Source organism: Cnephaeus nilssonii (assembly GCF_951640355.1).
Source record: "Cnephaeus nilssonii genome assembly, chromosome: X".
Lineage (NCBI taxonomy): Eukaryota > Metazoa > Chordata > Mammalia > Chiroptera > Vespertilionidae > Cnephaeus > Cnephaeus nilssonii.
The window spans coordinates 128046763-128064397 of record NC_137071.1 but is presented as its reverse complement, the minus strand read 5'-3'; the positions used below and the strand labels follow the sequence as shown (position 1 = coordinate 128064397).

The following is a 17635-nucleotide window of genomic DNA, read 5'->3' as shown; positions in this document are numbered from 1 at the left end:
ACCTGCAACCTTTTGGGCTATGAGACGATGCTCCAACCAACTGAGCCACCGGGCCAGGGCGCAGTCGTGTATTGTTATCTTAGTGGAGAACTCTAACACTTATCCTGGGCGGATGTGGACACTGGATGTGGATAATGACCGGGAACCTTACTCTAAATAGTGTGGAAGCGAGTCTGCCTGTGATAGAGATGGCCAGGCAGGGGACATGTGACAAGAGAGGCAGTGGAGATCTCTGGGTGGGGGCATCATCCCATCACTGGGTACATTCCGTACACGAGCCCCTCCCTTGCCTGATGTTACTGATGTTAATTCATGGAGACTTGACTTCATTACGGAGGAGTTCGGGGAAAGGTGGGGTCTGGCTCCCTGCACCCCAGCCGGCGACTCCACCCCGCACCACCCACCCCCGCAACTCCGCCCAGCAAGGAAGGGGGCGGGGAGCAATTGCGGGCGGGGCGGGCGGCTGCCAAGGCGGCCAATAGGCGGCTGAGCCAAGGGACAGGGGCGCCGCCGCTAGCGACACCGCCTCCCAAGTTTCCCCTGCGGATGCACAGCCCCGGTGGCTCCGCTCCTCCCGGCTCAGAGGGGGCCCACGGGGGCCGAAGGAGCGGACTCCCGCCAGGGTTTCTGAGGAAGGGGAGCGGACTGGCGCCCCACTCGCTCTGAGGGTCGGTGAACGATGAAGAGCCGGCGGCGGCGGCGCAGGGAGTACTGCAAGTTCGCGCTGCTGCTGCTGCTGTACACGCTGGTCCTGCTGCTCATCCCCTCCGTCCTGGACGGCGGCCGCGACGGGGCCAAGGGCGCCGGGCACTGCCCAGGCCTGCACCGCAGCCTGGGAGTGTGGAGCCTGGAGGCGGCGGCGGCGGGAGAGCGCGAGCGGGGCGCGGAGGCGCGGCTCGCGGCCGAGGGGCCAGCGGGCCAGCCCCCCGGCTCTCGGGGCAACCTCAGCAGCGCCGTCGGGGAGCCGGCGTCGGGCGAGAAGCAGCACATCTACGTGCACGCCACCTGGCGCACCGGCTCGTCCTTCCTGGGGGAGCTCTTCAACCAGCACCCGGACGTCTTCTACTTGTACGAGCCCATGTGGCATCTGTGGCAGGCGCTGTATCCGGGGGACGCCGAGAGCCTGCAGGGCGCGCTGCGCGACATGCTGCGCTCGCTTTTCCGCTGCGACTTCTCCGTGCTGCGGCTGTACGCGCCGCCGGGGGACCCCGCCGCGCGCGCCCCGGGCGCGGCCAACCTCACCACGGCCACCCTCTTTCGCTGGCGGACCAACAAGGTCATCTGCTCGCCGCCCCTGTGCCCCGGCGCGGCCCGCACCCGGGCCGAGGTGGGCCTCGTCGAGGACGCTGCCTGCGAGCGCAGCTGCCCCCCCGTGGCCCTGCGCGCCCTGGAGGCCGAGTGCCGCAAGTACCCGGTGGTGGTCATCAAAGACGTGCGCCTGCTGGACCTGGGCGTGCTGGTGCCCCTGCTGCGGGACCCGGGCCTCAACCTGAAGGTGGTGCAGCTCTTCCGAGACCCGCGGGCCGTCCACAACTCGCGCCTGAAGTCCAGGCAGGGGCTGCTGCGCGAGAGCATCCAGGTGCTGCGCACCCGCCAGCGGGGCGACCGCTTCCACCGCGTGCTGCTGGCGCACGGCGTGGGCGCCCGGCCCGGGGGCCCTTCCCGCGCGCTGCCCGCCGCGCCCCGCACCGACTTCTTCCTGACCGGGGCGCTGGAGGTGATCTGCGAAGCCTGGCTGCGGGACCTGCTGTTTGCGCGCGGGGCGCCCGTCTGGCTGCGGCGCCGCTACCTGAGGCTGCGCTACGAGGACCTGGTGCGGCAGCCCCGCGCCCAGCTCCGCCGCCTGCTGCGCTTCGCCGGCCTGCCCGCCCTGGCCGCGCTCGACGCCTTCGCGCTCAACATGACACGGGGCTCGGCCTACGGGGCCGACCGGCCCTTCCACCTGTCGGCGCGCGATGCCCGCGAGGCGGTGCACGCCTGGCGCGAGCGGCTGAGCCGAGAGCAGGTGCGCCAGGTGGAGGCCGCCTGCGCCCCGGCCATGCGGCTGCTGGCCTACCCTCGCAGCGGAGATGAGGGCGACGCCGAGCCGGTCCCGGACGAGGAGACACCGCAGGAGGTGGAGGCCGGTGGCGCCACGTAGCCTCCCGCCCGCATCCCGGGGGGTTGGATCCGGGTAAGGCGACCTGGGGCAGGGAGGGGCAAGGAGGGGTCTGGAGGAGCTGGGACCAGCCCGCAGGGGAGGGGGTGATGCCGTCCCAGATCTCAGCCTGTCAGAACAGGTCTGAGCAGCGGGCAGAATTTGAACGTAGCCACCTGCCTCCTCAAGGGAGGGCCCTGAGGTGAGAGAGGTTAAGGATGGCCGAGCCTGAACCCAGGTCTCGGTACTCCCAGTCCCCTCGATGAAGTAGGAGCGAAGGTGATCTGTTGAGAATTGTGGGAGGGGAAGGGGAAGGGGGAGCAGAGGTCTGGGGAGAGCAGAGGCGGTTTGAAAGTCATAATGGAACTTGAGCCTGGGAATTGACATGCAGAGCATAGAACTGGGGGGACCATTTGAGGTTGCTGACGATGACTTTATCTTGATGGCAATCTGTGCTGCGGGGGGACTTTTTGCAAGTGTCTGCAGGCACAGAGACAGCCCAAAGCAGGGGTAGGTGGAAAGTTATTGACTCTTATCCTACCTCCCCCAGTCTGTTTCATATTTCTTCTCTGCCTCTATCTCTCTGATGTGCAGGTTCCAGAACTTTCCTTCTGAGTTCCCAAGCACAGAGGCATAGTCAGGCCTCTCTCTCTCTCTCTCTCTCTCTCTCTCTCTCTCTCTCTCTCTTAAATAAATATATATTTTATTGATTTTTTACAGAGAGGAAGGGAGAGGGATAGAAAGTTAAAACATCAATGAGAGAGAAACATCGATCAGCTGCCTCCTGCACACCCCCCACTGGGGATATGCCCGCAACCAAGGTACATGCCCTTGACCGGAATCGAACCTGGGACCCTTCAGTCCACAGGCTGATGCTCTATCCACTGAGCGAAACCGGTCAGGGCCCAGGCCTCTCTTGCAACAGCTTTGGCCCGTGTGTGCCTCAGGCGTAGAATGCACTTAGCTTTCCTCCTGGCTCATGTGGAGTCTCCCCCCACACCCATAGCTGGTGTTTGCAGGACATTGGACCATATCCCATTTACAGCAATTCCCAAAAGCTTCCTGGTCAGCTTCCTCTAGTGCCGACAAGACCTCAGGGCCCGGGCTTCATCCCATCCGTTTGAGAGATGGAACCTTAGATAGGCAGTAGCAGCTTTGGCTGTAACTGCAGAAGGAGCTTTGTGAAAAGACACCCGCCCCCTCCAATTTGTTTTGTTCTTTCTCTGTAGAGTATACAGCCTGAGATGCTAAAATGGGGCTTAAATTATCTCAGAATGTGTTCAGTGTCTGGTCAGCACATTGGCCGAGGGAAGAGTTTGTTCTGCATGAGGCTGACTTGAAGAGTCTGGTTAGTGGCATGGGGATAGGTTCCCCCAAACTGTGTGGGAGTTAGAAGGGTGAAGCTTTCTGCACTATGCAGTCCAGAGGAGGAAGAAAAGCAGTGCCGGGCGGGAGGAAGTGACTTAAGTTTCCATTCATTATTTTATAGTATAATTCACTATTCCCCTGGGATCACGCTCTGAGGACAAAGTTGAAGATGTTAATGAAGGTGGATATTGTTGTTAATAGAGCCGGGTTTCAGAAGCTGGCTGAATTTTCTCCCAGTAACCAAGTGGTTTTCTATGTCAGTTTCTGTCATTTCTGGGAAGTCGGTGTTCCTTCCTGATTTCCCGAGTAAAGGAAGGTAAGGCACAGGGCAACTTGTCCCATCGTAACAAAACATCCTTTGATCTGATGATCCTGTATTTACAGCTGTAAATAACATAATGGTCCCTAACCCTCCTTCAGAGGCCTGAGGGAACCCCTCTCCAGGGCAAATGCTGCATTTTATGACTTTCTGAACCGACAGTCTCCCAGAAACTTTCACTTTCCTCCCATTTTGACAAATATATTTTTATTGATTTCAGAGAGGAAGGGAGAGATAGCAACATCCATGATGAGAGAGAATCATGGATCGGCTGCCTCCTGCACACCCCACACTGGGGATCAAGCCCGCAACTCCGGCATGTGCCTTTGACCCGGAATCCCCAGTTTTATTAACATTTATTGAGTGCTGATTGGGGTGGGATAAGAAACAGAATAGAGAGGAGGGTTGGAGGACAAAGCTTCATCTTCTAGGAAGTTATAAAGGTGACTATGGGGGAGACACTGGTGCTACAGGGACATCTGGGAGCCAGTTTTAAGCTCTTCCATACTTTGGTGACTAATATCTTCCTCCCACGTTTCTGCTGGAATTATTGGACACTTACCATGTCTCCACCAACATTATTGACCCACTGATGAGTTTCTAAAACCCTGTCAGGCTCTACTTTAGGGAAGAGAAGGGAATGGATCCTTATGTACCATGCATTGAGTTGGGCATTGTACATATATCATTATTTGGACATGTTATCAATTTTACAGATGAGGAAGCTGAGACTCAGAGAAGTTAAGTAATTTGCCTGAAGTCACACCTGGGCTGGTGAGGGTGAAGCAGCTTTGGTGTTTGAGCCAAGAGCTCAGAATCTCTCCATTATAACACACCCTTACCTGGCCTCCCTTAGCATCCCCTGGCAGCACCATTGGTACTCCAGCCAGGCTTAGAGACTAATCTAGGGGTGATAAACACATTTAGCTTTATTACTAATATCTTCCAACTACTGAACAAATCAATAAAATATCCCGGAGCTGCCAACAACAACCTATACAGGATTGCTAGTAACTCTCCAGCCAGCCTCCCCATGGCTGGCCTTCTCTTGGGGCATCTGACCATGCCCTCAGCTCATCAGTGAAGAAGGGCTACACATTAATTGACCTGAGTAACTTCTGGGTGGTCCAGACCTGACAACCAGGATTTGCCAGGGAGGGAGTCGGTGCAATTTTTTCAGGGCTGGATGGGACTCTCAGCACCCTGAATCAAGTTACGAAGGACCCAGGCTCTTTCAATCTTTTGCATCTTTTTGGATTTCATGCACCAGCTTATCTTCCCACTGTCACGAGATGGTAGCCTCAGCAACAAGCATCACTTCCTCACACAACTACTAAAATGCAGAAAGGAGCCCTAGCCGGTTTGGCTCAGTGGATAGAGTGTCAGCCTGTGGGCTCAAGGGTCCCAGGTTCGATTCCGGTCAAGGGCATGTGCCTTGTTTGCGGGCACATCCCTAGTAGGGGGTGTGCAGGAGGCAGCTGATTGATGTTTCTCTCTCATCGATGTTTCTAACTCTCTCTTCCTCTCCCTTCCTCTTTGTAAAATATCAACGAAATATATATTTTTTAAAAATGCAGAAAGGAAAGAAACTGATTAGCAAGTAAGGAGTGGAAGAGTTTTTCCCTATCTGTCTCTCTTTCCTTCAATGTGGTTATAGAAACCTTTCCCAGAATCCCCTGCCCCCCAGCCAGCTTCCTTTTATGTCTCACTGGCTAGAACTGACTGGTCCAAAAATCAGTGAAAGTGACTAGAATCATCATGTTTGGACACATTACATTCACCTGCGGAGCTCTTGTTTCTAATGTCAATACCTGAGCTCCACCCCTAGAGACATTGATGTAATTGGTCCGGCATTGGGATGTTTTAAAAAGTTCCCCAGGTGACTGACTGTACTGTAGAGAGATGTTGAGGACCACTGACTTAGACCAGTCATGATTCATCCTCCAGGCTAGGTTGTTGCCACGGGAACAAGATCAGGATGGGGACTGTTAATGAGCAGCAAACTGTCTGCCACAGAAATTTCTGTGAAAGAACTTGGAATTGTGAAATTCCAAGCAGATGTAGGGTGTTAATGTGGAAAGGGGGAAATGTTTTAAATTATTCATGACTACGGTTCCAAGCAGACTGATGTGCTGTCCTATCCTTTCCAGCATGTATTCCTTTCACCTCTACCCTTGGTAGGACCCAGGCTTTCATTCCTGTAGGCATTTAAGACACCTCGAAAGGAGATAAGTGCACTGTACCCTAATTCCCAAGACTCAGAAAGCTTTCTTTCTAAGGAAATCATCCAAACAGAAAAGGCAATGACCAGCCACCCCCAAGTTCCTAACAGCATTTTGAAAGTCATTCCATTTTAATGAGGTTATTATGCTCCAAATGGGGTATGTATAAATATTACTGCAAGGAGAACCTCGTGCTTCAACACAGATGAAAAGGCATTTGTTAAACATTGTTCCTACACAGATTTCTCATTCAAGAAAATTTGTTTAAGTTTCCAATTGTAAGGCATTGTGGGTGCTGTGTTCAGGTTGAGAACCGCTAGCAGGGTCGCCTAAGACCATCGGAAAACACAGATATTTACATTACGATTCATAACAGTAGCAAAATTACAGTTATGAAGTAGCAACGAAAATAACTTTATGGTTGGGGGTCACCACAACATGAGGAACTGTATTAAAGGGTCGCGGCATTAGGAAGGTTGAGAACCACTGTGCTAGAGGGATGGAAGTTAGGAAGGAAAGTGCGTGTGTGTGTGTGTGTGTGTGTGTGTGTGTGTGTGTGTACACATAGATAGGTACCTGAGTGGGAGGGCTACAGTAAGGTGTAAATAATTTTTATTTTATTTTTAAATATATATTTTTTTATTTCAGAGAGCAGGGGAAAGGGAGAGAGAGATGGAAACATCACTGATGAGAGAGAATCACTGATCGGCTGCCTCCTGCACGCCCCACACTGGGGATCGAGCCCACAACCTGGGCCTGTGCCCTGACCGGGAATCGAACCGTGACCTCCTGGTTCATAGGTCGACACTCAACCACTGAGCCACAACCTTTTGGTGCATGAGATAACACTCTAACCAGCTGGGCGTCTTTACACATTTTCTCTATGCTCCTGAGAGCTGTCCTTATAGTCTGGGGGAGGGCAGAAGTGTGAATTTGCAGTTGCTGAGGCAGGACTCAGAGAGTTTTCAAAGAGGTATTGTTGTTGTTGTTTTTTTGTCTGGGCAGAGATTTTCTTCTCATGTATACACATGTAATATAAATAGTTGGCAATGATGCTTTAAAAAAAAACGTTTATAAGCAGCTGGCTTAAAATTCCTCAGTAAGCCTTTTCTCAGGCTCAGCATGAGCAACACAGAAAAGAATGAAACTAAAAGCTAAACTGGCCTTGTTTTTTGTGTGTCTGACGTTCTAGTCGCACAAGATGACTAATAAATGAACCTCCCTCTCTGTGAGGGCTTCTGATTCCCTCATCCTCTTGCTTCATAATGGAACCAAAGGAACTTGCTCTACTGAAAGAAACATTTCTGCTTAGGTGCAGTATAGAGAAAGAACGGTAGAGACTGAGAAACCTTGGCCCAAGTTCAAGAACACAGGGAAGTGAACTGTTAGGGAGCTGAATAGGAAGTAGCTTCAATTGGACAAAAGTTGCAGCGCTCAGTGATATGTTTGTGAGAATTGGAGCCCTTCAGTTTTGCTGCCTGCCCCCCATGGCCCACAGGCACCAAGCCAGCAGCCCGGTTTGACATTTCTGCAGCTGGTCTTGCTCACATTAAAGACCATCATGCTGGATGCTGGGAAGAAATTGGAACATTAGCTGATAGTGAATATATATAGGTTGTCCCTAAAAATGTATGCACAGTGTTTAGATGATAGCTCAATTGATGTTTCTTTCTTTTCAGCTTTGACCCATTGGAATGAATAATTATTCAAAGTGTGTATACATTTTTGGGACACCCTGAATATATATATCATCACCCGAGGAGGATATAATTTTAGAGAGAGAGTGAGAGAGAGAGAGAAACATTGATCAGCTGCCTCCCATACACACCCTAACCAGGGATGGAACCTGCAACCTAGGCATATGCCCTGACCAGGAATCGAACCCAGAACCTTTTGGTGCATGAGATAACACTCTAACCAACTGAGCCACCTGGCCAGGAATGACAATGAATATTTTAAATTAGAAGATTAAGTGGATGTGAAAAACAACCAGCAGATCTGACTTCCATTCTGACCATGTTTGTTTGGAGTAAGCAGATTCTCCTCCCGTGAAGAGTCACATGTCAAAAATACTCACCAAGGGAGACAGGTTTTTACTCATGGAATGGAAGCCCTTTCTGTGAACACTCCTGTCACAGGCCCCAGTGGGCAGCCCCAGAAGGCACAGGGAGAGTTGTAAGGGCCCAGGGCAGTCTTTGCGCTATGCCATCAAGAAGCGTCACATCTGGGCGAAATCCAAATGCCCAGAGGGATGGTTTGGAGAGATAATATTGTGTGATTAAGATCGTTTGGGCCTAGCTGGGGTGGCTCAGTGGTTGAGCGTCAACCCACGAACCAGGAGGTCACAGTTTGACTCCCAGACAGGGCACATGCCTGGGTTGGGGGCTCGATCCCCAGTAGGGGGTTGCAGGAGGTAGCCAATTGATGATTCTCTCTCACCATTGATGTTTCTATCTCTCTAACCCTCTCCCTTCCTTTCTCTGAAATAAATAAAAACATATTTTTTTTAAAAAAAGATTGTTTGGGGGTGGTAACCAGCAGCTTAGAATTCTAGCAGAGAAAGCAGCCTAACTGAAGGTCTGACACAGAACATTACAGAGACATTCATAAGGTATGGGAGCCAGTAGGGGTGCGAAACTGAGTTCTTTTATAAAGATGATGAACTGAAGAGAGTTATGAGCAACCCCCAGAGTGACCTGGGAGGCTAACTAAAGCAGTCCTTACATACATATAGATAAGGTGAACATTAAGGAAAAATGTCCCAACTTAGAAGTCACTTTCCCCATGACTAAGACCAGACATTACCAAAAAGGATGCATTCCTGCCTTGGAGAGATTATGGGAACAGTAAGCCAAAAATACTAAGATGAAGATAATGTTTTAAAAATAGGACTTCCTTTCAAACAGCGTGGAGTTTGGCATATGTTAAATAGACAGATTTTGGAAGCAATAAAAGCAGACGTTGTCTCTTGCTCTAATAAAGAATATCACCAACACAGATGTAATAAAGGAAAACAATACATTTTTCAGGTTCTGCAAACAACAAAAAGTTACATGTTGTTGCCTAAGGATAGCAAAGGGGGCTATTTTGGGAAGAGAGAGAGAGAGAGAGAGAGAGAGAGAGAGAGAGAGAGAGAGAGTTGGCTGAAAAGAAGCACTCCCCCAAAGAACAACAAAACTCTTAGCATGATTGAATGCTTTTTAAATTAATTCTATTTTTATTTCTCAACAGTCAAAAGGGAAGAGAAATACTTTTAACCTCAGGAAAAATCCATGTCCTGCTCCTAAGTATGGCCATCTCTGGCAATCCTACAGGCCCTGGGGGAGGACTGGTTTACATGCTCTAGTGTCCTATGCCAATAAACCTACTCTCAGCCATGGGGCCACTTTATCCTCAGCAGCTTGTGGACAGGGCTAGGAAAGGGAGGAACAGACACAGCGCCTCACTCTGCAGGGAGAGCTACCGGAAGTGACGGGCTGGACTTCGGGTGACACACAGACTCTGTATACTGACCAGCCATCCTAACCTGTGAGTCCTAAAACTGATGAAGGCAGCCCTAGAGCCCAGCACTCCTTTAGCCACGCCATTGGCTGATAGCTCCAGTGGAGGCCAAAGCATCGCCTGCGTGGCAGCTGCAAGCTCGGTCACTTCCCAGCCCCATGCCCTTACTAACCCCTGCCATCTCACTTGGTGGATGACAAACATCTGTAGGTGGGTGGTCAAATATATGTTTTAAATACTGACTCAGTTCCTTTATTTGACTTGGGAATGACCTTACTCACAAAAGCAATTATGTCTGCCAATTAAAATTGTATCTCGGAGCAGTTCAATGAACGGAAAAAACAAAAGTCAACTAGGCAAACTCAGCTGTTTTCAAATTTTATTAATACTGGTTAGGAGAACATTCATTTTGTTCTCAAGTGAACTCAAGAACTTGGGAAAATTTTAGTTGGGGTTGAGGTATGATAAAATTGGAAACGTTATTATTTAATTCTATTGGGGGAATATAATGGCCATTTAATCATTGCACTGGCTGACCCTGGGGCTTGACTAATGACTCGCATGGATTGAGGTTTTACTCTGATTTCTGGAGCAGAAAAGAGGGTCTTTTCCTCCCACTGTGGACAGAGAGAAGGGTAGAAGGGCAGCTTAGCTCTTTACATGGGTTGCTCAGGTCCAGGCAAATGACCTCTCCCCTAATTTCTCCCCGAAGTCCCCAGGCAAGAGATGTGTGTGTGTGTGTGTGTGTGTGTGTGTGTGTGTGTGTGTGTGTGTGTGTTTTACTCCGTCCCCATTTTCATCTGAAGCAAGAGTTGTTTCAAGTATTAAATACAACTGAAACTAATATTGACTAGCCCAAGTATGACAGCACCCCCTGCCACTTAACTTTTCAGATAGAAAATCTGAAAGTGATTTATCACATTTGTGCTGTTTAAAGTGCATTTCTAGGCTATTTCATGGTGGTGGTGGGATGGGGGGAGTTGCAGTTAGATTAGCAAACTGTTTCCTATTACAGTTTGCTTTAGATTCACAATGGAGGGATGCTTGCACTTTGATATTTCTAGTATTTCAAGTATTATTTTGCCATCATTCCTAAGCAGTTCCCTTTTAAAAAGTCAATAACTTAATGGGTCTATTGTTGTAAACATTGTCAGTCATTTCCGTTTTCCTTGGCACTGCATTTCACTGATTGGAGGTGAAAACAGGAAGGTTAAGAAAGCTTAACCCCAGTTAACAGATAAGCTTAGATGGTAACATCATCTACAGAGGGTGGCTCCAGGGTCAGATGCTGGGAGAAGACCCTACAAGAACACTTTGCTATTGAAAAGGAGGCTAACAAAGTCCTCGGGCCATTTGTTCTGGAGTGGGTCCAGGAGGAAGACTGTTACAATGGGCTGGAAAGTAATTCACCAGTGATAAAGGGACCTGCTGAATACCCGGAAATCTCAGACCCCTCAGCCCCAAGTGCCAAGTTGCAGCACCAACTTTTAGCATCTGTGAAGTCTCTTTTGGTGGTAAACCCAGGATGCTGCACCTGGCACAAGCAAATGGGCAGGGACAGATGAGTACTTTCAGATACAAAAACAAGAGAAACTTGAAGAAGGGTGGGTAAAAATCTCCAAGTGTGGTTCAAGCAGTGAAGTAATGTGTCCAAGCAAGTTCCCAGATACACTTGGGAGGCCCAGGGCTCAGTACCTGACTTGAAAGAGGACAGGAAGGCCACCGAGAGAGGCAGGGCTGCAAGTTCATATGGTTGAATCTTCTGTTCTCACACTTTAAAGCAAGCAGGAAGTTGATTCTTCTTCCTCCCCCGTCCCAGCTGAAAAAAGTATGATTAAAAAGCTGAGTGTGTCTTCCTGAGTTATTCTGCGATAGCCCGGGAGGCTCAGCACAACCAACTGCATGCAATCACAGTCCAGGCTCCTTCACCCAGAAAGAAGTTTCCCTTTGATGGCAGTGAGGCTATTTGGAGGTCACCCAGCTATATTTGGGGTCCAGCTGGTCATTTAAATACTCAGGGGAACTGTAGCAAAGGCCATAAAATATACACAACTCATTGGAGTATGACTTTGAATCTTTAAGTAAACAATCCTTTTTTTTTTTTTAAGTGCAAGGGAACTTGTGAATTTAGTATTAAGGAATGACTTCATATCTCAATGCCACATATTAAAAAACCCTTTTATGCACGATTCACAAAACAATGGTATACAGAAATCATGTATCACCGCTTGGGGTACTCCATTAAAAAGTGAGACATGGCTATTACAAGGTAATTTTATTTACTTGCAGCACAGGAGATTCATATCCAAAGCCCTGCCTTGCTAAGGGAAGCTTATCCATTAATTATATGCACTCTTTGGTCATTTATCTATCTATATATAAAAGCCTAAGCAACCATTACGACAGAACGACCAGTCAACCAGTAGCTATGATGCGCGCTGACCACCAGGGGGCAGACACTTAATGCAGGAGCTGTCCCTTGGTGGTCAGTGTGCTCCCACAGGGGTAGCACCGCTCAGCCAGAAGCCAGGCTCAGGACTGGCGAGCGCAGCTGTGGCAACGGGAACCTCTCCCACCTCCGCCGGCAGTGCTACTAAGCAGCAGCAGCAGGCACAGCGGGCTGGAATAAGTGTGAGCAGCACGGTGCCCAGCCCGTTTGGGCTCCTCCCTGGCCACCTGCTGCTTGGTGCACTGCTACATCCCCTGAGGGGTCCCGGATTGTGAGTGACTTGTCATAGCTTAGAAACTGCTACATCCCACACACAGTTAAACAAGGAAGTATTTGAAAAAGATATCTGTGGCTGCTTAATCCTAATTCATCAGAAGACTCTCCAAACTGTCCACATCCTGTTTATTCTACATGGGAATAAACATGCATTCCTATATATTGGGATTTAAAAATTAAAACCTGGCAAGGCTACTCTAATACTGAAAAAACAGGATGATGCAGCGATGACATGCATGGACTCTGGCTTGCACATTTTGTGGTCAGCCCTGATTCTGACACTTATAACTGTGTGACAAAGCCAATTACTTAACTTCTCTCTGCTTCAGTTTTCCACCCATAAGATGGGAAAAATGGTACTACTGCCCCAGAAGGATCATGTTATGTACTACTTTTTATAATCAGGGCAAAAAAAAAAATGTAGCTGTCCACACAACAGCAAGATGCCTTTCACCTGTATGAAAAGTATGGTCACTGGTGCATGCAGCATCCCGGATTGCAAAAGGGATGCCCATCTGCTGGTTTCGGGCCTAAACTGGCAGTTGGACATCCTTCAAGGGTTCCAGATTGCGAGAGGGATGTCTAACTGCCAGACATCCGCTGAGGGGTCCCGGATTGCGAGAGGGCACATGCTGGGCTGAGGGACCCCCCCACTGTGCACGAATTTCGTGCACTGGGCCTCTAGTATGTTGACATTTTCTTTGCAGTTGGCTACTTTCATACCATTGAGTTTCTTGTCAGCTCATCCTGTTTACTGCTGCGTCTGCAAAATACTGTGCTATACTTTAACATTTAGCAAGAAATAATATTTATAACTGCCCAGACCTTGAGATCCTTGTCCTATCTAACAAAATCTCTATAAATCTTTAAATTAATTGTACTAAGATAATTTTGGAATTATCTATTTTTTATTATCATACAACATAGGTCTTTAAATACTTTTGACTTAGAAATGACCAGAAGGGTTTACATTTGTTTCAGGTGGTTCAGGCAGTAACAAACATTTTCATTCTCCTCAAATTCTGGGTAAGTGGAAATAGTTTTAACCAAGAAGTTTAGTAGCTTAACATTTAATTTTTCATTGTCATACATCTAGTAGTTGAAAGACAGGGCAAGGCTAGCTACTTAGTCATTGTAGCTGGCTGATAAACTGAATGATTGCGTCTTAAATATGCATTCAAAGTTGAATATTTCATAGCTCCAACTGAAGAGGGCCCCACAGTATTAAAAAGAGTGGGATCTGGAGTGAATTTAATTTTTAATCCTATATCTAAAACATTGGGGACTTAAGAATTTTGAGAAACGTCACACTAAGAATTAATGGAAATAGGAACCAAGATGGTGGCATAGGTAAATGCCTGTACTCGCCACCTCTCAAAACCACATCAAAATTACAACTAAAATTAAGAACCCAGCTCAAGTGACTGGGGAGGCTGAGCCACTGGGCCCTATAGAACACCTACTACACAAGGCCACTCTACCAACTCAAGGAGACATAGCAGCTCTACCCAATACATAGAAACAAACACAGGGAAGCAGCCAAAATGAAGAGACAAAGAAATATGTCACAAATGAAAGAAATGAAAGAAAGCAAACTATTGGATATAGAGTTCAAAACCACAGTTATAAGGTTACTCAAGAATCTTCTGGAAACCTCCAAGGAACTTAGTGAGACTTTCAAGGATCTTAGTGAAAATGCCAAACACATGGAAAAAGACCAGTCAGAAATTAAGCATACACTGACTGAAATAAAGAATAATATACAGGTATTCAACAGTAGAGAATTCTAAGAATCAAATCAATGATTTGAAATATGAGGAAGCAAAAAATAACCAGAAGAGCAAAAAGAAATAAGAATCCAAACTATGAAGATCATGTAAGGAGCCTCTGGGACAACTTCAAGCATATCAGCATTCGTATTATGGGGGTGCCAGAAGAAGAGAGAGAGCAAGATGTTGAAACCCTATTGAAAGAAATAATGACAGAAAACTTCCCCTATCTGGTGAAAGAAATAGACTTACAAGTCCAAGAAGCACAGTGAGCCCCAAACAAGAGGAACCCAAAGAGGACCAAACCAAGACACATCATAATTAAAATGCCAAGAGCAAAAGACAAAGAGAGAATCTTAAAAGCAGCAAGAGAAAAGCAGTTAGTTACCTACAAGGGAGCACCCATACGACTGTCAGCTGATTTCTCAACAGAAACTATACAGGTCAGAAGGGAGTGGCAAGAAATATTCACAGTGATGAATAGCAAGAACCTACAACCAAGATTACTCTACCCAGCAAAGCTCTTATTTAGAATTGAAGGTCAGATAAAGAGCTTCACAGACAAGAAAAAGCTAAAAGAGTTCATCACCACCAAACCAGTAAATAATACCCTTCATATGAAATGTTGAAGGGTATTATTTAAGAAGAGGAAGAAAAAGAAAAAGATCAAAATGGGAACAACAAAATGGCAATAAATACATACCTATCAACAACTGAATCTAAAAATCAAAATAAACTAATAAGAAATCTAATGAACAGAATAAACTGGTGAATAAAATAGAATCAGAGGCATGGAAATGGAACAGACTGATGATTCTCAGAGAGAAGAGGGATGGGGAGGGAAGAGATTAAACAAAGATCTTATATGCATACTAGAGGCCCAATGAACGAAATTTGTGCAAGAGTAGGCCTTCCTTCCCCTGGCTGCCGGCCCCAGCTTCCCTCCGGCACCCAGGACCCGGGCTTCTCTCCGGCCGCCCACAGACACTTGGGACCTGGGCTTCCCTCGCAGCCCCAGCTTCATCCAGAAGGACATCTAGTCTAATTAGCATATTACGCTTTTATTATTATAGATATGCATTACCTATAGACACAGACAATAGAGTGGCAAAGGCCTGGGGTGGGGCAGGAACTGGGTGGAGGGAAGCAATTGGGGGTGGGGGAAAAGAGGGACATCTGTAATAATCTCAACAATAAAGATTAAAAAGAGAATTAATGGACATGTTTATATTTTAAACACCACAAAAATATTGAAAATGGTAGGAAATTTGCTGATAGTGTTTTTAGTCTACTTGGGGGCTACAGTTATAGCTTCAATCCCACCTCTTTCCCCCACTCTACCTAGCAGGTCTCAGTAAGCTCTATTTTCCTTAACAGGCACCCCATAGCAGCAGCTGCAGAAAGCACAGTCACACTGACAGAGGTACCCCCATCTTTTTCCTGTCTTTATTCTCACCTAACCCCTCTTGGGTCACACTTACTCCTGGACTGTCTTTACAAAGCAGAAATGATAGATACTGGTTCAGTATGGATTTCTAGCATTGAATAATGCAGCTTAGATAAGGAAGATTAAAGGTTTAATATTTAAGAAGCCTTATATCGTCAGGATTCAACAGGCTTTCTGTTTGTGAATTTTGGTGTTCTAAAGTTCAAACATCATTTGTTCCTTTCCTTCCAGGTCAGTCATCATGAACGGGGCACTCAGCATGTTGCCCCAGCACTGGAGAAGCCATGCTCTGGAGGCAATCTATCACGCTGTCAGAGACTGGGACTTGATTTGGTACCAACTGCTGTGCAATTCTGGAGAGCAGGAATATCATGAGCTTATTAAATAACTAGTGGCCCGGTGCACAAAATCCATGGACATTAAAAGGGGATTAATTAGAGGAAATATTTTGATATTGCTATTTTCCCTTTCTCAATAATAGAAGTGTCAGAGATGAAAGAAAATTAGTAAAATGTATATGAAAATCTTCCTCCTGTCAGAGTCTGGGCACACCACGGGACCCAGAGTCAAGTCCCCACCCACCCGCGGCACCTCAAAATTGTGCAAGACCCAGACCAAGCCAGCCCCACCCCCATAGGGCAAGATCCAGACCCGGATGGCCCCACCCAGGTCAAGCCCCACCAGTTGGGGGGCGTGGCCTGAGGTCCCCTGGCCTGGCACCAGGAGGGGAGCACAGCCTCAGGTCCCCCGTCAAGCCCCGCCAGGTGGGGGGAGCAGCCTCAGGGCCCCTGTTAAACCCCACCTGGTGGGGGGGTGCAGCCTCAGGTCCCCCAGCGCCAGGGTGGGAGGCATGGCCTGAGGTCCCCCAGCCCAGGGTGGGGAAGCAGCCTGAGGTCCCCCGGACCAGCACTGGGGCGGGAGGCACACCTTGAGGTCTCCTGTCAAGCCCCGCCGGGTGAAGGGCTCGGCCTCAGGTCCCCTGGCCCAGTGCCGAGGCGAGGTCACGGCCTGAGGTCCCCTGATCTGGTGCCGGGGCAGGGAGCATGGCCTGAGGTCCCCCATCAAGCCCTGCTGGACAGGGGGTGCGGCCTGAGGTCCCCTGCCCTGGCCCAGCGCCACGCAGCCTCAGGTCCCTGCTGATTGCTTGTTAAGGCTTGTTATGGGAACTCAGCCTCCATTGTGGGTGCAGCCATCTTGTGTTATGGAAACCCCACCTTCGCTGTGGGCGCCACCATCTTTGTGATGATGTGATGGTCAAATTGCATATTCCCTCTTTATTAGATAGGATGAGGGACACATTGGTTGAAACAGAGTTTCCAGTAAGGAAGCGCAATGTGGATAATTATGGCAATAAAATAGGAAGAGCTTTAGTGCCCAGCCTGAACCTGCCTCTGCTGGAGCCATTTCAACAAGGCGTCCTCACAACAAAGAAGACATGCGATTGGTACCATTTCCCATCAGCAGGTGTCTGGACAAAACATTAATGTGAATAAGGGCCAAGCACAGTCCTGTGTATCTTGATTAAATTACGCACTATTAAATAAAAGTCTAGGTGATAATTGTTTTAAATCTGACTCATCCAACCCTTCTTCAAACAGTTCCCCTTGCCACCACCCCTGAACTGATTTTTCAAAAGTAATTTCTCTCTGTACGGTGGGAGAGAAATGAACTGAAACAATTTTTTGCTTTTAAATTGTTCCATTTGGTGTTTTTGTAATTATACTATTAAATGACTGAGTCATGCTAATGACAGGATTTGTTTGTTTTGTTTTGCTAGGAAGCTTCGGATTTTATGATGTAGTTCAATTGAATGGTTCTGGGAAAAGCTAGTCTACTTAGAAAGGAATATGAAGACTATAAAATAAACTGCATGTTGGGTTCAAGATTCTTAGCAATTATCCAACATTTAAAGCCTACTAAAGAGAGTTTCAGGCCAGGAAAAGTCACAGGAAGAGATGAGTTTAAAGTGGTTCTTTTAATCCTGAGGCACATGTTGCCATGATTTTTAGACCCTATTTTAAAACTAAAGTTTTTCAAGCACCTAAATCAGGGGTTGGCAAAAACATTTTCTGTGAAGAGCCAAACAGTAAATAGTTCCTGCTTTGTAAGCAAACTAGTAGCCCTGCGTACGAATCTGTGTGCCATTA

The 17635-nt window shown here is 48.0% G+C and overlaps 1 protein-coding gene across 1 annotated transcript; it reads left to right on the top strand.

The window, feature by feature from the left end:
- The first annotated feature begins 549 nt into the window (after positions 1 to 549).
- Positions 550 to 16102, top strand: CHST7 (carbohydrate sulfotransferase 7). Its single transcript, XM_079764965.1, has 2 exons — positions 550 to 2173; positions 15720 to 16102. Exon 1 carries the CDS (start codon positions 680 to 682, stop codon positions 2138 to 2140), a length of 1461 nt encoding a protein of 486 aa, XP_079621091.1. The 5' UTR covers positions 550 to 679; the 3' UTR covers positions 2141 to 2173; positions 15720 to 16102.
- The last annotated feature ends 1533 nt before the right edge of the window (positions 16103 to 17635 follow it).